General features: G+C 52.7%; 1 protein-coding gene across 3 annotated transcripts in view; it reads right to left on the bottom strand.

Annotated features, from left to right (window-relative positions):
• Positions 1-25,470, bottom strand: part of SLC39A11 (solute carrier family 39 member 11) — a 99,430-nt gene that overhangs the window by 32,251 nt on the left and 41,709 nt on the right. For all 3 annotated transcript variants that reach the window (XM_037404496.1, XM_037404512.1, XM_037404506.1), the window contains exon 6: positions 12,810-12,980. In XM_037404496.1, the coding sequence (XP_037260393.1) occupies positions 12,810-12,980 (171 nt within the window). The remainder of the gene's footprint in view (positions 1-12,809; positions 12,981-25,470) is intronic.

The raw sequence follows: 25,470 nt of genomic DNA, 5'->3' as shown, positions 1-25,470 counted from the left end.
GAGGATCCGTGGCGATGATAAAAACAAGCAGCAATTCACAGATCCTGCCGTCTGAGTAGAGGCAAAATCTTGGAAGGAGAGCAGAGATGAGAGGAAAAGCAGGGTTTGTAAGAACTTCTACCTACAGCACAAACACCGCAGCTCTGCCTGCCGGGGACATCAGGTTTCTGGGGCAGATACGGAGAGCACGGCTCAGCAGAGGTTTGTGCCTGCAGAGCTTTGAAAGAAATGGAAGGAATTACGGATTTAACAGCAGTAAGTGTCTTTCTTTGCGACCAAAGGAGAGTCTGTAATGCTGAGAAAACCCTTTGCATGAGCTGACTCAAACCTGATGACACACAGGACCGTGGGCACCAACACAGATGCCAGGCCAGAGACACGCTGGCAGGGTTAGCTGCAAAAGCATCCTCTGCTTAAAGGAAGGGAACACCGCTGGGCTGATCGAGGGCTGCCCGAGCCCGCCTCACCAGTAACGCCAGGTATCGCAACAGCCGCACGTACCTTCGGGCTTTGCATCCACTGACCCATGCTCTGCCTGCAAGGCTGGGGCCGCGTGTCCCCCACCGGCACCTCGAGCCTGGCAGCAGCGTCAGCAGAGCCGGGAGTGACATTATCTCCTCCTGCGAGGATTTACAAAGCTAATTCTCCTGGGTCAGCAAACGAACATGCTTCCTTTAGGAAGGTACTACAGATGCCAAGATGACATCAATTATTCATCCTGCTCTTTGAAGAACTGTTAAAGTCCTAGTGGGAAATTAATCTTGCTATAATGAGGTTTGTATTTCTATGAGAGTTTAAGCATGCCCCTGTTGCCACTATTCAAACTCCTAAGTATTTTCCCCCAAGACTGAATTCCAGTTCCCTCTAGGTAACATCATTTTGCCATTACTGCACAAGAAAGTGCGGAGAATACCAGATTTCAGTGATTTTCGTGTTTCTAGCTATCCACCATTACAAGACCAGCCAGCAGGAGGCTAATGTCGTTTTAGAAAGACCTTTTTTCCTTTTTGAACTTAACCAAGCCAGAAAGCAGCGGAACTCACTTTGCAACAAAAACCCTACTGCTGCTCCCGAGGTGGCCTTGCTTAGCTGTCACCCGCACGCACGCGGCAGCACATCCCACCAGCTCCAGTCCCAGTACGAGGCGTTTCCCCCAGAGCCCCGGCTGCCCTAGGACCAGAGGTCCTGGGCACAGTGCTGCGAGTGCTCTTTACTCTTGACAGCTGCTCTCCGCACCACATTTCCCTTCCACATCCATAACCACAGGCTCTTCCAAGCGAGAGCACCCAGATCTCCAGCACGACTTCCCCGTACGTAGCTGCCTGGCTGGATTTCCACCTCCCCGTGCAGTGCAGGAACCCTGGGACACCATTCACCTGCTTCAGCCCACGTGGCTGCTCCTCGGGGTGCCAGCAGCACCCTCCCTGCTTCCCAGGACTCCCAGCAAAAGGCACCAGCACAAGAGCGTGGTGATGCTACACCCCCCCCCCCCCCCGCCCCCGCCCCGGAAAGCCCACAGCCCCAGCTCTCCAGCCCCAATTCCCTTAAGGGCTGTAAGGAGAAATGTGCCTTTTACAGACCCACATGAATTGCCCCGTTAGCACGTTAAGGTTCTCCATCCTCACGCTAGGAACTGCTGCCGCCCGTGCACGCACGTACAACACACCTACGTCTTCTGGTTAAACGCTCATGGCACCCACCACGGCTGCCGTGCTCCTTAGGGAAACCAAAGCAAGCCGCAGTTCATTGTGAAAGATCGCTGCTCCTTGGAGTTTGGCTCTGATTCAGCTCACCCAGGCGGGACGTGGCTCGCTGGGCTCAGGCAGGGTTGCCACGGTGGGAGATAACCCTGGAGAGGTCCTTGTCCTCTAAACGTGTACGTGAAGAGGGTGCGGGGAGCAGCAGCAGATGGTGGTGTGGGCAGAGCAAAGGCGCGGGAGTCCCTCGAGTGTTACATTGTCATGAATTATTATTAAAGAGAGGGAGCGTGCTTGACCTGAAGGGAGCCCTTCAGCCACATGTACAAGCTGTCCGTAGAGATCCCAAGGCCAACAGGAGTAGTGACAAAGTGACATTGGCCAAGCAGGATTTCAACTTGGTTTATGCCTTCCCTGCAGCCCTGCATTAGCAGCCAGCTAACAGGGCCACATCACTCCTAATTATTACCTTAACCAAAAATCCTTTCATCAGAACACAAAGATAAAATTTAAATGATTAATTTGCAGTTTATAGCGGCACGTATTATTATTTGTGGTATGAATTATTCACTTGTCCCCTCTCTTCCCCAGGCTCCTGACGAACAAGAGCCTTTGTCTGAGGAACGTACGGTGGGATGGGGAAGTGGCCCGGTCCCCTTTTTCCCAGCAGATCCGCATGCCGCAGCCCACGCAGCACTTGCATCCTGACCCTGCCAACAGACAGTGACAGGACAGAGAAAACAAAACCCAAGGCACCAGCTGGATTAATCTGCTCAGACAAAGCAGTCCCGGGCAATCATTATCCTCACAACTATTTGCAACCACGGGCAGATGCAGGCAGCGAGCAGGCAGAGCCGCGAAGCCCCACGGATCCCACCCAGCAGAGCCACACCGCACTGCCCCTCCAACATGCCGGCTGTGAAAAAAGCAATAGCAGAAATAAACCCATTTCGGTGCTATTTTACACTGTGACACCCCAGAGGAAGGAAACAAATACAACATGAGAGCGTGGCTGGGCTCATGGGGAAGCGAGCTGCCAGCTCGCACGGCTGGTACGGTGGGAAGCCCTGCAGTGCCTGCTCAGGTAATTCCGTGTTTGTGGGGGGGAAAAAAAGGTGTGTGGGGGCAACACTTGATAAAGGTTTGTGGGGACGGCAGCAGCTGGGGCGTACAGCAAAGCCGGGTGGTTTGAAAACAGACAAAAATTGCCTTTCTGGGTAGGGAACTGCAGGCAAGCCACCACAGGCCTGCTGCTGCATCGCACTTTTGCTCGGCTCCTCTCTCCTGCTCCAGGGACAGCTCTACAAACAACCCAGGAGCTTCCTCGTTAGAAGCATTAATAAAGCACCAATTCAGCAGCGGCTGAGGGCCGTGATGTGCATACACTAAGCTGAAAGAAGGTGAAACACGTCAAAAGCTTCTGACGTGCCCAGACAGCTCAACTCCACCGCTTTGATTTTAAAAGATAAAAACTAATGGCACAGCTTTGCCCCCAAGTTTTCCAGGGATTCACAGACAGGTCCCATCAAGGTTATGCAAGAGATGATGAAAAACAGCAGACGATGACAGGGTCAAGCCAGCCATCACCTGGAAAAGCAAACAGTCGAAATCCCCAGCTTGCCAGTGCTTAACAGCAAATGGACACAAAGCAAGCCAAACCACACTGCTGCGTGCGATGCCACGGAGTTAAAATGCCATTAAAGGGGGACTTTAACCCCCAAGGGGTACCAACTGCCTTACCCGGTGGGGTCCCAGGCGGTTCCACAGGAGCTTTGTCTGAAAAAAGCCTCCAGAACTGGGCACTCACACCAGTGAACCCACCTGTGTGCTACCAGCCGAGCTGGAAGGGTTTGCAACAAGGAAGGGACCAGAAGCCTGAGGTGCTTAGAGCAAACCTGGTAGGATGTGACATAAGGTGACTCTGAGCATCTCATGGCAACAGATATGGGTGGAAAAAACAGCCCAAGAGAAGCCCATGGCCTTGTTTGAGGGTTTGTGCCCATCAAACAAGGTGGAACTTGAGCAGCATGAGGCAATTCCCCTAACGCCACCTCCTGGTTTATCCCGCAGGAGCCAGACCACCTACATCCCCACCCCACTCCGCTTTTCTCCCCTTTTCACTCAAGCACAACGACATGGAGCAAATGGTCCTTTAAATCCATCCAGCTGCAACAGCTTCGCAGGAGCTGAAGAGGCAGCATGCGGCCACCACTTACACCGGAGGTACCTGATGTTAAAGAATAACTGCCCAACATCCCAAAGCTCCTTCCTCATGGAAATGCTTCTCTGGAAGAAGAAAATTCTTTCCCAAATTAACAAACCTGAACTACCCTAAAAGCAGGAACTGACCCGTGCTGGGAACAGGCTCTCCCTGACCCCACACAACCTGAATCCATCACAGGTATTTAATGTTTCATTTCTAGCACACAAATGATTTCTCAGGCCACTGCTCAGCGATGTTTAATGCAACAGACCTGCGAGATCTGATGGGAATAAGAAAGAAAAGGAGCTTTCACATGCATATTTCAGTGGACTTTCATTCCAGCTGGTGAAAATCCTGTGTTTAATTGGCTTTTGTCACCTCCGTGGCTGTAAGCGCTTACAAAACACTGATCACCAGATCAAAACGATACCGCAGAGATAAATGTACATTATCAGCTCTCTGCTGGCTTTCCAGGTGTCTGCCTACAAATTAGTTTTTGAAATACGAGCTGCTGTCAGTGGGGCATTAGAGACCCCGTGACTCTCACCCCCCTGCCCACACTCACCCCCCCCCTTTAATGGTGCCAGTGTGATGGGCTGTGACACCTCCAGGCTGCAGAGGAAAACTTCCCAACCATGCCCACGTAATACATGAAATTACATTTACATCAGGCTGTTATTTACGCACAGTTTCCCAAGGCACCCCGGACCCGAAGCCTCAGCCTCTGTTTGCCCAGGAGGAGCACGCGGAAGTCCAGAGGGAGCTGAGCTGGTGGCCACAGAGCTGAGAGCAGCCCAGAGCCAGGGCCAGGGTCCTTCCCAGCCCCAGCAGTGACACAGCCCTGCTCTGCAGTGGGGCACCCACATCTTGGGTGCACGCAGAGGACATGGAAACAGCAATGCACAGCATGCACAGGCACCCAGGAGAGCCCTGTTGTGCCCACAGGATTTCTTTTTAGCCTCCACCTTTACAGGACCAGGTTTTTGCAGATGATAACTTTCTCTGCTGAGCAGAGGAGCGGGGCAGAGCCATCCCGCAGCCACTGAGAGCATCACCCGCAGCTAGGGCTGCCACCCGCATCCTTCACCCAGTGCCTGCACCTCACCCCACCACCACCCTGCTCTTTACATCCCCTCACACAGCAGCTTAATGACTTTGAGCAAGTCGTTTCAACCCATCGAGGTGCTTAATAGATGAAAATGTCAAAATACGTGCTGATGAGGTGACAATTAATGGGAGATTTAATGAAAGGTTAAAGCAACCTTTCCTGGAGCAGGCACGTGCATGTGGCCATGCTGCTCCTAATCCCACATGAGTCACCGCCGCACCAAACACTCCGGTTAGAGCCGAGCACCCAGCTCGGTCTTCGTGGGCTACATCTGATCTGACCTTTCTCTGCTCACCCCGGCCGCTTGCGGGGCCATCACATCACAGCACCACTGTCAACAACAGCCACTCATCCCTGACACATCCACGCCCAAAGGGTCCCTCCAGAAATCAAATCTGAGACGCGATGGGCAGCAGCCTCGGAAAGCCGCATCCCAGGCTGGTTTTACTCCCCGGAGCAGAAAGCACTGTGAAAAATTCATGATTGTTCAAACAGTGCATCTCTCCATCCTTCTGAGCTGCGAGCGCAGGCTGAGCTGGTCCCAGGGCTAGTGCTCTCCTCTGCTCCCCTTGACCCTCCACAGCACTTGAACTCCATCAAATTGCTGCACAACACGCCCACTGCACACGCAGACATCCTCCCTTACCCACAGCTTCCTTCTCACTTGCTCGTCTGAAATGCAAGCTGCAGGGAAATCTTTTCCTCCTTTTTCTTACTAAAAATAACGCCTTTCAGTAGAACCCAAAAATGCTCCAAGAGCACCCAAGACTAACCGTTAATAGCAATGCAACCAGGAGAAGTGACAGTGGAAGGAGGTCTGCTGTAATTTCAGAAAGAAGCATCACACAGATGAGACACAGATTAATCGGCACAGCTAAATGGCTCCCACTCTCATGCTCTGCTGAACCCCAGTGGGTACTGAATGCATATTAAAGTCAACAATTGTAAAATAGTCTCAATTTTAATAGGCTAACAAAAAAACCCCATCATTCAAAATGAATGTTACCAACCTTTAATGGATTTCTGAGAATATTCATATAAATAATAATTTTTCTTTATAATTCAGATGCAATAGCACACTCATTGCTCCAGCCTTCTCTTGGGAGGCAGAGTGCATGGGAGTGCTTGTCCCAGGAGAATGAATCCAATCAATTTTTGCTAATGACAAAGCAGCCAGCCTGGAAATCACCCTCTCCCAAGGAACACCAATCTGACAGCACAGTATGCAACCTCTGCGCTGCTGCAGCCATCCACAAACCCCTCTCCCCACACCCTCCCCTTCAGCAGCAGGCAATCTGTTTGTATCCTCAAATTCACCATCATCTGAGGACCAGCTCCACCACAGAAAACACCAGCTCTGGTTTGGGTCTGACGGACAAGCTCTGTCTGAACCTTGCTGACTTCGCTTAAGGTTTAAAAAGCTACAGCCTTCAGCATCCCACCTCGCTGGCAGAGCATGTTGAACCTGGACTGTCAAACCACTTCCATGCATGCAGGATGCTCACCTGGGAGGCGTCAAACCACAGTGAGGTACAAACCTCACTGTGAAGCTCCCTCCTCACCGGTGGGAAGATACTATTTTGTTTTGGACACGTCTCCACCAGCTGACAATCAAGCAGCACATTGCACACCAGCATCGCACCCCTACAGCCCTCAATGCAGACAGAGACCACTTGGCTAAGGAGTGATGGATGGGACTAAATCACTGTCCACCACTAGAGATGTCCACAACAGGGGACTGGGCCAAGGAATGACAACGTTGGGGTCCCCACCAGCTTCCTCCACCTGCAGCTAGCAGCATCCCAGCTGGTGGAGCAGGGTGGCAGCAGCTCAGGGGTTCAGCTCCCATTTGCAGAGCAAGCTGCTAGCACAAAAACACCTCTCAGCCAACAACCAGCACCAAAACCTGCTGCCTGCTCCTCTCCCGCAGACAACCATAAAGCAGGAGACACATAAAAGGACATTGAAACTGGTTAAAGCTGCAAGAAGCCATAAAGAAAAGCAAGTGTCCAGGCAGCTCCCGTATGTAAGTGGGCAGTTTGCACTCCTGGGGCTGTCCCCAGCCAAATCCCACTGTGCGGAGGGCAGCAGGCAGGTCTCACGCTATCTGGTCCAAGGGCACTCAGCTGAACCATCCTCCTGCCCAGGCAAAGCTGCAAACAAGCGTGTTTCAAATCAATTTGACATTTACCATCCTTTGGTGCAGACTTCCCTTGTACCACCGTTTCCTTGGGATAAAGCAAAGCGGCAGCAGCACTTGCTTTACCTTCCTTAGGGACAGAGAGGTGCCACAGAGCTGCCACAGGGATGGGCAGGAGGTGCCTGGCTTAAATCAGTCACCAACGTGAGGAACTGCCACCATAAGTAAAGGACTCAGCTGTGCCTTGATGCCAGCCCCGTGACAAGGACACCGGCACAGTGCCAGCACTGTAAATCCCTACCCCCTCCCCTGCACCGGCACCAGGCTATACCTTCCCCCGGGCATTGTCTCACCCCCACTCCAAGCATTGGCCAGACCCTGACCTACAAGTTTTGGGGCTAAACCTCTCCCTCTTTGGCATGCAGAGAAGAAAGGTCCCCGAGAACACTGCTGCACGCCAAAGCACGGTGCCGGTGCCAAACCGTGGTGCAGCTGGGTGCCTCTTGCTGCCATCTCCAAGCGCAGTCCCAAGGGGGATGAACTGCAACGCTGTCACCTGGGGGTAAAGGGACCTCCCCCTCGACAAAGTGCAGCTTCCCAGGAGACTCATTCGTCCTTCCCATAGATGTCATCCTCTAAAAATTTCTGCATTCAAAATTTTTTCCCTCCTGCCTGTAGCAATCCCCCCCACATCCCTCCCTCCTCCCTGCAGCACCTTCACCACCAAGGGTGAAACTGTTCCGTATTTAGCTCACACACTTTGTCCTGCTCCTTGCTTTGTTCCTTCTCATTAAAAAAATATGTATTCTAGCTTATTAATGGGTTTCTGGAAACGGGAACCGGACAGAAAGCCTCAGGTGGAGCCATGCGAGATCTGGGGGGCAAGCAGGGGACATCAGTGCCACCTCACACCATGACCTGGCAGCTCTATGCACAGCACGGCGCCGCTGCCACGTCCCATTTGCTCCCTCCCAGACACCTCCGCTTAACGGTGACACTTGAGGCAGAAACATGGCAGAAATAGAATCAGGGAGCAAACACAGAGCGATAGGACTGAATACAGAAAAGCAGGATATTTTCTTGCAGGAAGGAACGGGCTGGAGCAGAGAACAATTCCAGCTCTGCTGGCAGCTCCTGGGGATGGGCTTGCCACGTGTCCCGGGGTCTGGGGCTGCCCCGCTCTGCCCACCACATAGCCAAGAAAAACGAAAATTCAGGTTTCCTTGGCAACGTTAGGGTGGCTAGAAGCATCACCTCATGCCTGCCAGCAACCGGCCCCGGCATCAGCCCCGCTGCCTTCCCCAGAAGCAAGCGGCAGCAGAGGAGGGTGCGCCAGCAGGGATGCTCCTCGGGGTGATGGAGGGATGGGGCACCACGGTCCCTGCAGCGAGCGGGATCCCAGCCAGGTGCCTGCCATCAGCTGAGCGGATTTTGTGGCAGAGAAACGTGCATTTCACAACTGCCAGAGGAAAGAAAGGCAGGCAGGGCATCCCACAACCCGACAGAGGAAACATCTGCATCCTTCCCTATCCTGCACACAAGCGTGTCCACTGCCATGTACGGACACTCACCGGGAATGGACAGACTCAGGCTCTGGTTAAGCCACCAAGGGTCCCAGGCAGGCACAGACCCCTGTGAGCACCGTGACTCCAGGGAGACCCCTGGGGCGTTTAGATGGTTGCAGAACATGGCCTTGGACCTGTCCTCCATCTCACCTAGAGCAGCGTGAACGTTGGGGGTTCCTGCAGCACCTCTATGCTGGAGGACTCCCCCCGATCTCACGCAGCAGGGACATCCCCACAGCTCAGCTCAGAGTGAAGCAGAGCCCTCCAGGACCACCCCTCCCAGGAAGCTGGTAGCAGAACCCCAGCCCCACAAGCTCCATCCTACCGGGCTCTCCTCCTCCCTTCTAAACGAGCACAAAGAGAAAGGCGGTTCAACTCACACCTCGGTAATTGTTATTTGTGATACACCAGTAACATTTTAATTAATCTGAAGTCTTCAGCATAACAGCCACCCAAGGTACAAAGATAAACCAGAATAAACAGGGCTTGATTAAATACATAATTAATGTTCCACTAAACCCAGCATATATGAATATTAATTAGCAGGAATACTCCACAGTTTGGCATCTCCTGTCATTATCAATTTATTCTTTGCATTGCCATTCACAGCTTTGGAACAAATTACCAAACCTTTTGCTTGCCGGCAGAGCCCACTATATACAAACTGAATGCAAGAGACTGGTCTTTATGTTCAATTCTATCACCTGCACATCGACCGGCTTCCAGCGTATTTGCCCGAAACCAAAGATAGATGCATTGCCAAGACTGAAACATGTTCATCCCTAAATGGGGCTCAAAGTAAATAAAACCATTCACTGGCGATTCTAAGAGCCCGTGCCACACCAGTGGGGGAGGAGAAGAGGGACAGACCCCAGTCCTTGCAAGGGTTTTACCCACGGGATGGAGGGACTTGGTAAAGTTTGGGCTCAGATGTGAAACACCGCACGTTTCAGAGGAGCAAGCCCATCTCCAGCCCGTCAGAGGCACTTGGGCAGCGCAGAGACGCAGCAAGATGAGCACGAACAGGAGCAGTTCCCCCCCTGCAGCTGCATCCTCCTTGCTGCAGCAACCCGAGCACTGCACTCCCCACCGAGGGATGTGAAGTTTTATGAAGCGTTATGGAGACAAGGCGAGGACACAAAACCCTTGGGAACTACCTGGACAACCTCTGATGGCTCCACACAAGTGCGCTGGGCTCGCAGGGAAGCAGAGCGAGCAGCAGATGCAGCACCAGAGCCGCGGGTTTCCATCAAAGCGAGCAGTTTTGCAAGCCCAGGGGCCCAGTGAGCCGGCTACCCGCTCCTGGCAGCTGTGCTGAGGCACTGAGCATCCCCAACTTCTCGGCTCAGCACCTCCCTCCTCCTCCCCCGGCACAGGCACTGCCACCCCTCATGCTAAACCGAGGTGTCATTACGCCGCAGGAGCCTGCACTAATTATAGTGTCAGCCTTTCTGCTGGCGGGGATGATAATTGAGGTAGAGCATTACAGTGTTTCCAAACCCTGCGCCGCAGGCAGGGGCCGCAGCAGATCGGAGAAATGCCACTGGCGCTGCTGGGATCTGCTGGGAAAGCAAAAGACCTTTGGCAAAAGCTAAGCTGAGCCCTGTCCCGCTGCCCACCGAGAGCTGGACCAGCATCTGCCTCACGCAGGAAAGACCAGAGACCCTGGTAATGCACACAGCAGGCCACCAGCTCGCGGTTTAATCATAACCTGAATCATTTATTAGGGCGAAATCGGTGCTGGCACCCTGCCATCTCAGGCAGGGCTCGGGGCTGCACGATGGAAGACGCAGGCTCAAGTCCAGCCTCCACAACATGAAACCTCTGGATTTGGGCAAATCCCGGCTGAACGGAGGACGGTGGTGCTGGGCTTTGCCATCAGTGAGCGGCCCCACCGAGCACAAACAGCCACTGCCACCCACCCAGCCCCACAACAGCGCTGTGAGGCTGCTGGAAAGGCACATGCTGATGGGAAAAGAGCAGGAGGGGGACTTTGGGGACAGGGCTTGGTAGGGACAGAGCCCCACCCTGACCCAGAGACCCCCACCTAGCTGAGTGAAGCCTCCGGACAGGGGCTGAGCAGCAGAACCATCTGCAGGCCACCGCTCCCCCACACCTCTCTGGATATTAAGCTTTAATATTGTGACCTTTAAGATGCAAGAGAGAATTTCTGAGCCTCTGTACCTGTCCAAGGGTGGCTTTGTGCTCTGGCAGAAGCAATGAAAGGTTAGACTGGCGTCCCTGCGGGAGCCAGGGCCATGCTGCCATTAACCTATTGCTACAGGTGATGCTTTGTTCACTCCTCTACAAAACCTCCTTTTTTGCTGGTGACAGAGCCAGGAATCCCCGGCTGACACAGCCTGAGGCAGCCGATGCACATGCCACCCAGCCCTTCACCCCAGCTCCCTGACACTTTGTTTGAAGGATGAAATCCAATTACAGTTCGCTCGGTGCAAATGCTTCCCCTTTTTCTGCGTGTGTGGCTAATTTAAAGCTCCTACTTGCCTTGTCTGCCAGGCATCTGCCTCCCCCAGCAACACAAGGAGCTGAACTAAGGCATCCGAGTTATCTATCTAGAACCAAAAAAAAAAAAAAAAAAAGGATGAAAAGAGGAAAATTATTTTGCTGTTGCTGACCAAGACTAGAGCTAATGTACAGAAACAGCCCGTGTTGGCGATGCACAGGCACATCACACACAAAAGGTGCAGTGAAATATTAACTCACACACACTCTCAGGGTAACAAAAGCCTGGCTGACTGGGTGCCCCAAGCTGTAGGAGCAGGAGCACCCAAGGGTGCTGGGAACTGATGACTGGCTGGAAGGAAGCGATTACTGCCCAGAGAAAGCAAGTTGCAGCCAGGCTGGCACAGCCCAGCTCCAACACCGAGGCAACCCACTCGTTCGCTTCGTTTTTTTCCTGCCATTTAACCCTGGAGTGCCCTTGGAGGGGGAGAAATAGAGAATCTAGGATTACAGACCCGTAACGGAGCTTCTCACCTGGGAAGCCCAGCCAGCGATGGCATTTAAGACGGATGCCCTGGCCTCGGATGAAAGTCGCTCTCAGAACAGACAAGCAGACATGACCCCACGAGGCAGCTGCCCCCTCCCCAGCTCTGACGGTTACAGCCAGCCCTGAGCTGCTGCAGCTCTCGTGGCTGACAATAGCCACCTCCTTGCCAACAAGCCACGCATTCACCCCAGCTCGGAAAACACGGCTCTTCCAAAGGCACTCATCGTTTTTCCCCACATTTACAGATCCAAGTTATGTAGAAAAGTGTTTTCCTATTCCACCTGAACCCAAGCTACAACCTGAAACAGGCAGAGACTGAGCGGAGAAGGGGGAAAGAAAAGGGGAGAGGAAGGAGAAGAGGAGGAGGAGGGAGGGGAGAGGAAACCAGGAACGCAAGCATTGGGAAAGGTTGCCTTGTATTTTTTACTTTCAACATCACCAAGAACTGCAAAGCAGCTGAGTGTCCTCAGCTGTTACAAATTTATCTCAGGGTTTGTTTTCTCTTATCACCTCTTTTTCCATAGTGTCAAAGCCCAGCCCCTGGCAGGACGCAGCCCTCTAAGACTCAGGGCTCTGCAATTTTCCATCTGATGGCAAACTCCATCCCTCAAATAAGAAAACCCCAACCGTATGTATTCCCGCAGAGAAGCAGCACCTTAAAACGCATCTCTTGCTGGTACAGAGATCAGAAGAGAAACTAAAAGAGACCAGAATTTGTTGTCTTTACAGTGTCGTCTTTCTCAATGTACTCTCAGATTTACAATTTTCACCCACAACAGGCTGGCAGTAGTGAGCGAGGCTGCAGATGTTCAAGCCTGAGCCTACAGGCTCCCCCCAGGCCCCCTCCCCGTAAGGAGTTTTGCTGCCAAGACCTTGCACGGTTCAGCCCTACCAAGACAGCAAGATTCGATGGGACAGATCTTGCCAAAAGGCAACCGGGCACCCACTTGGCGAGTGCCACCTGCGAGCAGCAAGAAAAAGAAGGGCAAGAAGGCAGCAGCCCTGTACGAGCCTCCTGGGATGGCAGCGACCCCGGGAAGCGGCTGCCCATGAGCAGAGAGGGACGGACAGATGGACAGGACTTACCTGGGATGTTGTGGATGGTTATAGCGAGGATCATCAGCATAATCCGCCTCCAGCTGCTGCTGCTGGCCGATGGGGCACCGTCCCTGGCCACGGGGAACGCTGGGGGGCCGTCTGGCAGGCTGGCCCCCGCACCCTTCCTCCTCTGGTAGGGCTCCCCGTTCTCACCTTTGTCTGGGGGTACAGAAAAACAGCTGGGTCAGCCAAGGGGGCGACAGACGGACAACTGGGCATCTCCTGCCTCCCCTCCCAGAAGGAAAAAGCAGAGAGAAGGAATAACGCTGACCAAAGAAGGGCTGAAGGTGTGTGCGTCGCCCACTTCATTTCAGGTCAGGGTAGGGCATTTCCCCCCATGCAGACTGCAGAGCCCACGGGCCAGGGAGACCCTGAGGCAAAGCAGAAGTTCACCCTCCGCCGCCTCCTCCTCCGGGGACCTGCTCCTGGCTCCACACAGCGCCCCAGCATCTCCCCTGGGCTCACACCTGCCTGCAAAGTCTCAGTCTGGGGGGGCCAAGCTCTGGCGCCGGCTGCTGACGAGGATGATGAGGACAGAGCTGCCAGGCAGCAGCCACAGGGACCTGTGGTGAGACTGCCCCCCCCCCCCCAACCCCAAACCTGGCAGGTCTGCACTCCCGTTGCCTTTGCTGATGAAGGAAAAACCCTGCAACGCTTCATTCTGATTTCACCCCAGTCACCAAACGAGTGCTGTATTTAGCGACTGTTCCGCTACCAAAAGATTTGCCACTGCCATTTGCAGATACGTCACTGGATAACCCCAGGCTCTCCTCTGCTCCCAGCAGGACCATTACTACCGGCTCTATTTCAACCAGTTATTTAAAACCACACCACTAAAACCCAAGCCCCATGGAGAGCTGCGACGGGTGGAACAAGCACCAGGCAGCACCGCAGTAAAGCCAACACGCACTGAGCCCTTCACTGTTCACCTTCAACATGAAAAGGTGAAAAGAAGCCAAGAAACAAGGAGCACAAATTCCTCAACATCACACAGCAACAGCTACGGCTTCATATTAAAGCTCTGACATTTAGACAATATAATTATCTCCCCCTGGATTTACGTAATTCTCTCTCCTGTCCCTTGACCCACCCACTCCCAGATTTTTTTCGCAGACAGTGTAAGAAGCCATCTGAAACTGTTTTGATGGAATGCCAGTTGCTTCCCCTGCTGTTTGGCGGCAGGACGATGCCGACTGTCATGCCGCACATTGCACAGTGTGTGTTCTCAGCACCAGTTAAGAGCCTCGGCATAAGGGGGCTCATGCAAACTGACACAGGAGGTCACCTTGGGAAAGCAGGCGTGTCAGCACCACTTCACACCTTGCCATCTGTAACACAAAGATGGAGACGTAAAGGCATCCCAAAATGGCCCTCAACACCTCAGAATACAAACCCAAGGATTTCATGTATTTTGATACCAAAAAAACAGATCAAAGATGAAACCCCCACTTGACGGCAGTGGGATGAGGCAGAGCTCTGGTGGATTCCCTCCTGCTGCCCCCCATGCTACAGGAGCATCCCTGGGCAGCATCGCCAGGGCTGCAACCATGACACCGGCAACTCTCGTGCCTCCCCCCAGAAGGCCACCACCGCTGCCACGCCGTGAACAGAGCAAGATGCTGCGCAGATAATTATTTTTGTTAGCTGTAAGGAGCCAGACACTTTCTGTCCCCAAATCCCAGCCCAGTCAATAACACGCAGTAACATTTGATGGCAGAGCTGCACTCCAGCCTGCGGGGACAAAGACAAATATTTATTTTTTTGAAGCAATAACAAGAACAGCCAGATCCAGCAGGGTGGCTCATCCAATTCACTGCAGGAACGCTGGCGCAGCAAAGGGGCAGCCAAGGCTAAAGCCACTTACAGATGAAATTCCCTCCTTCTGCCAGACCACTGGATTACTTTAATTGCTTGGCACATGTCCCCCTGGCCCCAAAAATAGCGTTATCCTCAGCTGACCCTGTCCTGGCCACAGACCCATGGACCAGCAGCCCCATCGCTGCAGCATGACGAGCGCAGCGCTGCCCGAGCTGCCTGCACAAAAACCAGGGTGATGCGAGGATGCAGAGAGGTGCAGGAATCCCCCTCTGGTGTCAAGAGCTTTCCAGGGTGGAGAAAAAACAGTTTACATGACATTTAGAGATGTGCACTTACATTCAAGTGACAAAACACCAGCATTTCTCCATTTATAGAAAGCAACAAGTGTTCAATAAAAGCACAAGCGACCACGACACCGTGACAGCCTGGGCAACGCAGGCTCTCGAGGCAGTTTTGTGAAGTACAAACGCAGGGTGAATGCTGAAAGCGGAGGTCTCGGTGGCTGCTGGGGAACCTTTGCGTTTTGCAGACCTCAGGTATCTGCTGGGGGAATGCAGGAAAAACACAGAATGTGATTATCAGTGACTTATTTTTAGTTAAATCAGGCCCCCAAAGCTGCCTGCTGACAGCGCAGTAGCACCTCCACTGTGTGCTCGTCTCTCACAGCACCAGCTACAAACAGCGTTACTGACACCAGACAGGCCACTCCATCGCCGGCAATTTTTTTCTACTTTTTTTTTTTTTTTTTTTTCCTTTTGCTCATCTCATGATGTGGCCTGGTCCAGTCCATCCTTCACATTTCTGACCTGAAGACTGTGCCTAAAACCAGACCCAGCTGTTCACTCATGTGCCGTCCGAGACAATGCCAGCCTGGGTCCAATGCATCTTCCTCTGCAATCTTAGATCTTCCCTTACCTCTTTCTCACCCACCCCAGCTCTACCCCTGACCAGGCTCAGGCTGGAGCCTGCCTCCACCTCCCCCGGCTTTATCCAGCCTCTTCAGCCGCAGCACAGCACGTAGCAAAATGCCAAGTCAAGGAGCCATCCATCACCCCGCGTCACTGCTCTGGCCAAGTCCTTGCCCATATCACCCTCACCTTCTCTGGGATAAACTAAATAATGAGTAACCAGGGTTTTACTTTATCAGGGAAGCTCTGACCGTTACAGTACGGCTGATGCCCACGTGCTGCCAGGCAGAGGATGGGCGCAGGAGGCAGGACCACCTCGCCCAGCGCCAGGCAGCAAACCCACAGCAGAGCCACGACGGAAACCCCAGATGTCAGTTATTCTCCCCATGGTTTAGGCAGAATGAGCCATAAAAATCAAAACCTCCCAAGCTGCTTTTCACTTGGCACTTCGCAGAACTGATAAACCAAATGTCATCAGCATTTCCAAAAATCTAGCTTTCCGGTTCTGAACAAAACAACCCTGCCTCGGCATCTGCTCTGCTTGCGAAAGGACGTTAATTTGCTCCCCTGCTATCACACTCCCATCTCCCTTTTGGCTATTTCCCATGCACCATTACCTGGGGAATCACAGCTCTCCCCGGACTGGCGGCAGGGAAGGGACTGCCCGCAGTGGCACCATGCCCAGGACTGCTCGCTGTCCCCTTGGGACGCGCACGGAATCCCCAGGAAGAGCAGAGCCACCTCCTGCTCCAGCCTGACCCAGCTGTCCAAACCCGCCCTGGCAATCGGGCTGCACTCACGCACGGGAACTCCCAGTGCTTTGAGCTGTTGGTTTGTCGGGCTTTTCATTGCCTTACTCCAGGCGTACTTTCTCCTTATTTCCCTTACTCCTGGATTTGATGGGTTCACCGTACAACTGCGCTGTCCCCCAGGACTCCTGCCGCAAGGCAGAGCAAGGCTTTTGCTGGTGTTTAAACATCAAAGCGAAGCCTTTCCAGGCTTTGATTTCAGCTCCCCCGACTCCCATTCGCGGGTGAATTTTCATGGAGAAGAAGCATGCTTTGCTAAGTGCCTGGCTGCAGCCACAGAGAAAGACCCGGCGAGGGGCAGCAAGCACCACGGAGGGACCCAGCTGCACCTCGGGGCTGCCCGCAGCCGCAGGCACAGATGCCCGAGAGCACCCAACATGGGCAGCAGCGCTCCCCCCGCACACCCCGCTCCGCTCGCAGGCACTCGGCTTCCCCAGCTCCGCGAAGGATCTGAGCAAGCGATGCAACAGCCGGCGTTCATCTGCTCGAGTGGCGTAACTGGGGAAGCTTCAGCTATCCCTGTTCTGCTGGGAATTCCCACAGTGCTTCGGCAGCGCTCCCTCCCCACTATCAAATTACCAGAAAAGATCCATTTCACAGCTCTCACTAATGAAAGCGAATGCCCAGACCAGCTCTGTTGCTTAATACGAACCCACCATCTCCTGGAGTACCACTTCTATTAGATAACTTTTTAATTTGTTATTTTATTTTACTTACAAGTAGTCTTCTTGCTACTGTTGAAAAAACCTTTAATGAAAATCAGACTTTTTGCAAGCATAGTTGAAGCAGATCCAAGGACAGCAGTGACAAAGGACAGGGGGGTGCCACGGTACCCACAGGGGCAAGGAGCTCTGCTCCTGCCAGCAGCAAATGGGGGAAATCTGTGGGAAATAAACAGAATAGATGCAGCTTTTCTAGGACAAGTTCCTATTGTGGTTTGGATGGACAATTTTAACACAGAATTGCCTCTCACACAAATTATCGGTGCATTAGCAGAGGATAAAGGCACCAACACCAAAGCCAGGGAGACAACCCCAGTGTCATTTTCCCGGTAGTGTCACATATAACAGTGAGACTACAAACCACAGATGGGTCAAGCGATGTGCTTTACTTCCAATTGCTGTTGGAAAAGATAAAAAATAATAATAATAAAAAAAGATAATTGCAGTGGAGCAATGATACCAGCTCACAGCGTCGGACACAGCCCAGGAAGGGATTTGTGTGGCTGTCACACAAAAAGCAGCACCCAGAGTGCTCCCAGCTTGAAACACTGCATCTTGCGCAGGCTAAGGGGAACAAAACAATAATTACAGCTAAACAGAGACTTGGCTGGAAATCAGGAAAGCCTCAACAGCAAATTGGCATAGTGATAAGAGCAGAACAAGGGGTGGTTTTTAAAGAATAGCTGACACAATCAGACAAGGGTACTCACAAGAGCGTTGCCAAGACAATTATTTGGCAAATAATTATCTGCGCCACATACATTATTTTAAATCTTGTTCACAAAAAAGTCCTCTATATATTCTACTCTATTTATCATTATTGAATTTCTTAGCAAAGCTGCAGGGCAAAGATTCTGCCAAAAGTTTAATTACATATGTGCAGCCTGCTGCATTTTTCATATCCTCTGCAGCCAGCACTGGAAAAAGATAAATGGCTTTGAGTATGGCTTAAACTGCTGGTGAAATATAAAAACCAACTGGCTTCTTATCAGCACGTGAAATGGCTTTTTATTTTTTATTATTTCTTAATGAAAACTGTTTGCATTAGCCGTGACCTCAGCTTTATTGCACTCGCAAGCAGTACATAAACAGACGAATACGCTATTTACTCTGTGCTCAAAAAACCCTCCTTACTGCATTACTTTAGGTCCCGAATTCAAACCAGTCTATGGAGCTCTTTAGCTTTTCACATCTGCTTTAGAGCCCTTGTCCTCCTCTCCAATTAGGCCTGGCTTTGGCCCTGCCTCTCTCCTCCTACAGCTCTCGCATGCTTGACGTTAACATGCTCAACCAGGCTGGGGCTGTTCAAATCCCCGTCGGCAAAGCCTCTGCGAGGAGCCTGTGCAACCCCTCTGAGGTGGCCCGAGACCCATTTCAGTCTCAATGCAGCTGCAAACCTCCCCCTCCAGCCCAGCCCCACAGCACCAGGGGGGCCCAGCACGGTGGGGGGACACAAGCTGGGGGACAGGAGTACAAGGGGGGCTGGAGGGACCTAGTACCCCCAACGAAGGTGTACCCTCCCTGGCACCATCCTGGTGTCTCCGCGCTGGAGCGAACACACTCATGGGAATCTGGAGCTTCCCTTGGCTGAAAATGCTGGAAGGAAAATCACTTACAGCTCCAAAATCCCCCTCCATCTTTTCCCCATTGATTATCCCATCAAACTCTTGCAGTGTGACTCTGTCTCACCAAGAAGGGATCTGGAGCTGCCAGTGGCCAAGGGAGGGATCTCGGCTCTCACATCAGCCCAAGTCCCACACTGGGGGCTCCAGGTCTCTTCCTTCAGCTTAAACTTGCAAGGGATGAATCAGCACCCTCATTTATACAAATTTGTCCGCTCCCATCTCTAAAGTGTGGGAGAAGGGGAGACAGCACCAAGCACAGATGCACAATAGACTTACTAAAAAATACGATTAACTGCCACTTGCCAGCTCTTGCAAAAATTGTTTGCTGATGATGCGCACGGGAACAAGGCAAAGGAAGAAAAGCATCACACTCCTATTCTGAAAGCCTCCACCCAGCAATGTCTCTCTCTGAATCTCTCATCTGTTTCCATGATACCCGTTATGATGGCACCCGCGGGCGGCAGCCCTAAGCGCAGGTAACAGCAAAGCTCCAGGAGGGAGCAGGAGAGCAGCAGCCGCATGTGAGGCCAGCAGCCAGCCCAGCTCCAGCCAAATCCCTCTCGGCTCCGCCGAGCCCCTCACCGCACACCACTCTCATTAGTGCCAGCACCTGCTTGTTTGCAGCTGGAAATCTGTATTAGGCATTATAGCTGCTCCATCAAAACCAGGAGAGCTGGGGAAGTGGGCTGACCCTTTGTCTGGGGGTGGAGTAGGAAAGAAGGAACAATTTGCAAAAGAAAATGATCACAAGCAGTTGACATCCCTTCCCGAGGTACAGAAAATAATTGCACATTAAATTCTCTCCCCTAATGGCTGAGATAAATCAAAATCACTTTGAAAATTTCTAAGATTCCCAAAGGCTTGATAGTCAATCCAAGCCCCTTAGAGAAACGCTCGCCCATTAATAGCATCGCGCTTGCAGTACATCTCCCACTCTGCAAATCCAAGCCCTCTCCCCGCTCCACTCGTCTCCATAAACTCTCGATGCTCCATTAACTTTAAGCAGATGTGACCAATGCTCTGTGGCAGCTTGGCTTCGTCCCCGTGGCCCACGGGTCCCATCAGTGCTCCCGCTCTGCAAAATCCACCCTGGACTCCACTCGTGCTGTAACAAAGGCATCGCTGGAGCCAGACAGGAAAAGCATCTCCATGGGTCCGCAGAGACCCCGGGCAGGGGGAGGACCACCCCTGAGAGAAGCATCCCTCCTTCACCTGAAGGCTACAGAAGGCAGCTGGTACTGCCCACGGAAGGGCAGGCAGCCCCTTCCCCCGTGCACCCCTTCACACATGGACCCGTGTGCACCATCCCCTTCTCCCCAGCCTCTTGTTTTCCTGCGTTTTTTGACCATGAGGAAGCACCAGAAGAGAAACTGCATCAAAGTGAACAGCCACAGCCTGCGGGAAGTGGAGCCAGACACACGCACGCTCCCAGCAGCACCCACAAATTGCTCCACGTTACAGCAACAGCATGTTCTGCCCTCTGAGGACACCACCCTTATCTTGCTTCATCTTCTTTTTCTGTTTTTTTTAAAGGCCTTTTTCAAGGATGAAAAGCAACACCTAGGTTTGAAGCCATCAGTCCAACTGCTCTCCCCAGCACCCAGTGCCCATCCCATAGCGGATACAAGTCATTGAAACTATTCCTCACACACGCTGGCAGCGAGTGATGGGAGCTCACCCTCCTCCTAAACTTCTCCACATCCTTATTTCCCTTGTCCTCCTTTTGCCACTGCAGCAGGAATTTCAGGGAGCACAGAAAGGCCGTGATGCTGAAGAGCAGATGGGTGTTAGTGAGCATCTGCTCCCCGCTTCCGCACAGACACAACGCTCTTATCGGATACCTCCGTAAGAGGTTTTAATTACTGTAAGTAATTAAGCACAGCACCTCTTATGGGATAACTGCTATCTGCTTCGCAGACAGGTACGGGGAGAGGCAGCAAGTGCTGCAGGCTCCGAGCCAGGCAGAGGGGAGCAGGCAGGAGTCCCAGGTCGCACGTCTCTGCTCTGATCAGGTCTGACAGCACGGATCACATCGGAGCTGAAAATAAAACTGCCAAGGGAAAAAGGTTCTTTTTTAAGGAACGAGTTCCCAAAGCAGGGAAAATCCAGCTCCTGGAAAGCCTGCACACAGAGAACAAAGCTGCTGAAAAAGGAACTCCTTGGAGTTGCCCAACTATGGTCAAAATAAGGACGTATTTAAAAAAAACCCACCACATTAACTTACTGCTAGCAAAAGCTCGGTCTGCTTGCGCAGAGAGCACAGGCTGCCCAGGCTCTGGGTGCCCAAGCCGAGCCCAGTGCCACTGTGCTAGGCATTGTGGCCGGGATGGCAGCAGGACACCCGTGACACCCATTCGCATGTTGCGGCCCCAGCCTGCTGTCATGATCTCACCCCCCCACCCCCCCATACGTAACAAATTCATTTTCCAATGTTTCTGGCAGATAAAAAAGGCCCCTGCATCTGCTCAGGCTTTCAGCAAGGAAGATAAATAGAGTGTCATGACTCACTGTCTATTAGGCGCCTTCATTTATCCAAGCGTGCACAGGAGCTTTCATAAAAGGTTGTTTAATTCAGCATGACTGACTACACTTGCTGTCAGACACATGAATATTGCTGGGATCCGTCTGAAGTTTGGAGTCAGGAGGATGCTGGAGCGCGCCAGGGCACCAGCCCCACCAGGTCCCTCCTCCACCCCATTTCCAAAGAGGGCATCAGCTAACGAGCGAAGGAGAGCTTGATACCCAAACCTCAGCTCAAACATCACACTGGTAACAACCCAGCCTGAAAAGAGAACCAAGCATGCTTTCAGCACTCCCCCACTGCTCCCTCGGGGACACAGGGCACCTGCTTGCACCGCTCCCAGCAATTGCTCTGGAGCATCCTTGCTGGTGCTGCACTGGCTTGGCTCCCTTCCCAGCCTCCCCCAACTTTGCAACCTTGTCCCCCCTCAACCTTGATCTTAATGCCTGACCTTCTCCCCCACTGCTCCAGCGATCCATCATAGATTCTCACACGGAATTACTGTTCCAGCCCTCTGTGTGCCATCATTTACCCAGAGCAGCCTGAGAAACCACGTACCGGCAGATACATAATCCACAGATCTTTCCTGCTGTCCTGCTTTACCTCCTACCACCTTGATCCTTCAAGCTGCCATGTCATTCCCACACTCGGGAAAGCTCCCATCATCCCAGAGAGCAGCCAGCATGCATTCCGGTGCACTTTTATATGGGAAAATGAGTCCATAACGCAGCTCTTCATTCACAGGGAAAGGCGCAGGAGAAATGCAGCAAAGGGAAGGAACAGCACAGGTTGTCCCAATTTGGCCCAGGCAAACCAACCCTCCGGAAATCTCAACTGGAGGCATTAAACCAGCACCTCATTGCTCCAGAGCTGCAGGGATTCACCCTCACAAACACCAAACCCCTTGTTAACATAAACACTGATGCCGTAGCAGCTGCTTCCATGAGGATGCGGAGGACCATGGCCACAGCACAGGCTCTGAAGCGGGGTCTGCCAGAGGAGGGTCCCTCACTGCACCCGCTGTGTGCGGCAGGATGCTCAGGAGGAAGATCCCAGACTGGGAACCACCTGAGCCCCATCACTGCACGCTCCTGCCCCAGACATCATTGGGAAATCTCCCCGGAAAGGCACGGGACCTCCCGGTAAACAGTACCACCTTCACGGTGAAGGACCAAAACCCAGATGACAGAGGTGACACAGCATCAGTCGAGCACATGGTGACAACTCGCAGTAGTAGCAAGGTCAAGGTGTTGCTCACCCCTCAGGTGACACAGATTGCCCAGTGCCAGAAGGCAGCAGGAATACCAAAAACCTCACCAATTGATGTTTGCGGTGTTTACAAGATTAATTTCTTGGCCAAGAGCGACACTATGATGTTAAATGTAATTACATGCACGAGGTCCTTTTAAGCAAACTAATTCACACTAACTTCCAAGAGCTCTTTAAGGAGTTCCCAGTAGATAAAGTACATTGCTGAATCATTTTATGCTGAAATTTTACACTTTTGAGTTAATTTAATCACTTCATTTCGGAGGGCTGAGCTATGTTCGGATCTCTGATCCTTGGCAGGGAACAGCTTCTGATACGAGCAAGATCAAATGCACCAAATCTCTGAAGGAAGGGGGAAAAAAAATATAATCTCATTATCTGCTTAAAAAGAAAACAGGATTTTTTATCAGGAGCTGTTAAGGGACCAGGCAGCCCCTGCACCGGGCTCAGATGGCAGCCTTGCAGCGACGGGGGCAGTCGGGAGGACAGGGCTCACGCTGACCTTCCTCCGAGCACCCTGGTGCGGTGGCACAGGCTTGGCAGAGCCGCCTGCTGCTGGCACCGCCGGTCCCACCGCTGTCCCGGCACAGCGAGGCCACAGCTGCAGACGAGCCAGCGCTGCCTCCTGCCCAAGGATGCTCTGGCATCGCCTGCCCTCCGCACACACTCGCCTTCCCATCCACTTCTTATGGCCACATTACACCCCAGCTCATGTCCCCTGCAAGCTTCTCTTCCGCCTTTTTTTTTTTTTTTTTAATTAGAGCTGAGTAAGAGTATGGAAATCCACGGAGCAGAAACTAAGGCCGGCGCAGCCTCCGTGAGCAGTGATCGGTACAGATGTGGCCATGCTGGAGCTGTCGGCATCCCAGAAGAGGCAGAACAGAACGGCAGTTGTTGCCACTTGCCTTTTACCACAACATCTCTCTACACAAATTTCAAGATGCCAAACCAGAGACAAGCAAGATGGGCTGCTCAGTTCTTGCTCTCCATTATTTCTCTTATTCTTTCACCCTAGCTTACCCATTTATTCAAAGTCACCCAGCCTCTCTTACTCAGAAAGGACACGGTGGCTTTGGCTAGAGAAATTCTTTTTGCAAATTAATTAAATTTGTTTGAAAATAAAAATCAATGAAAAAACGCATTAGAGCCCAAAGGTTTAACTCGAGGTGGAAGCAGCACTGTGGAGCGGTGCCCGTAGTGACAGCTGAGTGACACTGTCAGCACCGAGTGAGAGGCAGCAACTGCCCTGCTCCAAACCCAGCGCTTCTCCAAGCGGCATCTTCCCTGAATTATTGCCTTTTTTTTTTTGCAGACAAGGCTTCCTGGGGCAGGGGATAATTAGGAAAAATTATAAAGCAACAACTTTTTAAATCCAGGGGTGCAGAGGCCAGCTGCAGCCTCTGAATGGTCTGGGCGAGACCCCACAAAGGGAGGGGGGTTCTGAGGGGGATCTTTGCCATTCCCCTCGCTCTCTCCCACCTGCTCCGTGCCATGGGGTCCAGTACCCACAGACCCCTCCACCAGCTACGCATGCATCTCAGGGGACTCCACTGCCAGCCCCCACCGGGCAGCTTTGGTGGGCTCCGGTGCTGCGGCACCATCCCCCACGCCTCTGCCCACTGCTCTGCAGGGGGATTTACACGCCTGGAAAGGAAGGCAGGATCTCAGACCCATCCCCCCGAGCTGCAGAGCCAGGTACCAACCTCAGGCTGTCCCCAAGCCTAACGGGTGGCACCAGATATCGCCCTTCACACCGGCAAGCCACAGGCAGGGATGTTTCCCCAGCGTACGGCAGCTCCTCACAAGCCAGTTCCTAGAGTTTCCCCAAACCACAGGTTGCTTTTGCTGTTCAGTGGCTTCACGTGTGCTCTGGAATAAAGCCACCTCTGGAGGGACACAGCTGTGGTTCCCATCCTCGCCCCCCACCAGCCGCAGCCTGGCACGAGGGAAAGGCACTGACCCCCCTGGATCTGCCGCTGGCTCGGCCGGGCAGACCGAACACACACCTGGGGGAAATGGGCTGTTCTCACAGTCTGAAAACCAAAATTCAATAAATAAACAATTTCAGAGGAAAATAAACAAAGCGCTCCTTTGTTCTCAGCAGCTCAGCCCTTGGACTTACAAAATCAATCCTGGTTCCTCCCAAAGGGACAAACAGACTGGATCTTTGCCGGCTCTCCCGGCAAAACCAAACCGCCGGGCTGGAAGCACATTCCATCATCCCCCGTGCCAAGAGATGGGTGAGCTTCAGAGCGCGACATCCTGACGGTACCACACACACAAGCTAGGTTTCCTGAGCCACAGAACAAATTCCAGCGGAACAACAGTATTTTTTGCAAACAAAGCAGGTTTCAAATGGATGGCGGGATGGAAAGAGACCCGGCCAGCAGCCTGGAAAGGAGCAGCGCTGCCACGGCTGGTGCAGGGCTTGGGTGGTGGGACCCACGCGCTGTCCCTCCCACGGGACCTCACTGCAGCCGCATCCCCTCCCCACATCCCCCTGTGATGCCGGCACAGAGGAGCTGGATCCCAACGGCACCCGCGGGCACGCTCCCACCCCAACGGCCAGCCCGCAGCCGAGGGATGCTCATTAGCCAGCGTGTAATGAGCACCCAGGAAGGAGGACAGGATATTTCACTTCTCCCACTTCAGAGGAACCCAGCAGTTACAGCAGGGCAATGCCCTGGGGGAAGGAAACAGCTTTGAACTGAGACCTGTCAGAGGAGCAGAAGATGCCTTCTCACGTTAATGAAAGGATCCCAGACTTTTTCTTCTGTGTGACAGCACTATCTAACATCCTACTAAATTTTTAATTTTCCTATTTTAGGTAGTCCTTAGGGTAAAACCAGAAAAGCAAAACCAGGGCTCAGTCTGCAGCAGTATGTTGTGAAACAGGACTCATCAATAGCCTCAGATGCAAGAGGAGCCTCTTTGCTTAAGGTCTGGGCTTTTTTTCCATCAATACATTCTGATTTAT

This window comes from Falco rusticolus, chromosome 1 (assembly GCF_015220075.1).
Source record: "Falco rusticolus isolate bFalRus1 chromosome 1, bFalRus1.pri, whole genome shotgun sequence".
Classification (NCBI taxonomy): domain Eukaryota; kingdom Metazoa; phylum Chordata; class Aves; order Falconiformes; family Falconidae; genus Falco; species Falco rusticolus.
This window is presented reverse-complemented; position numbering and strand designations above follow the sequence as displayed.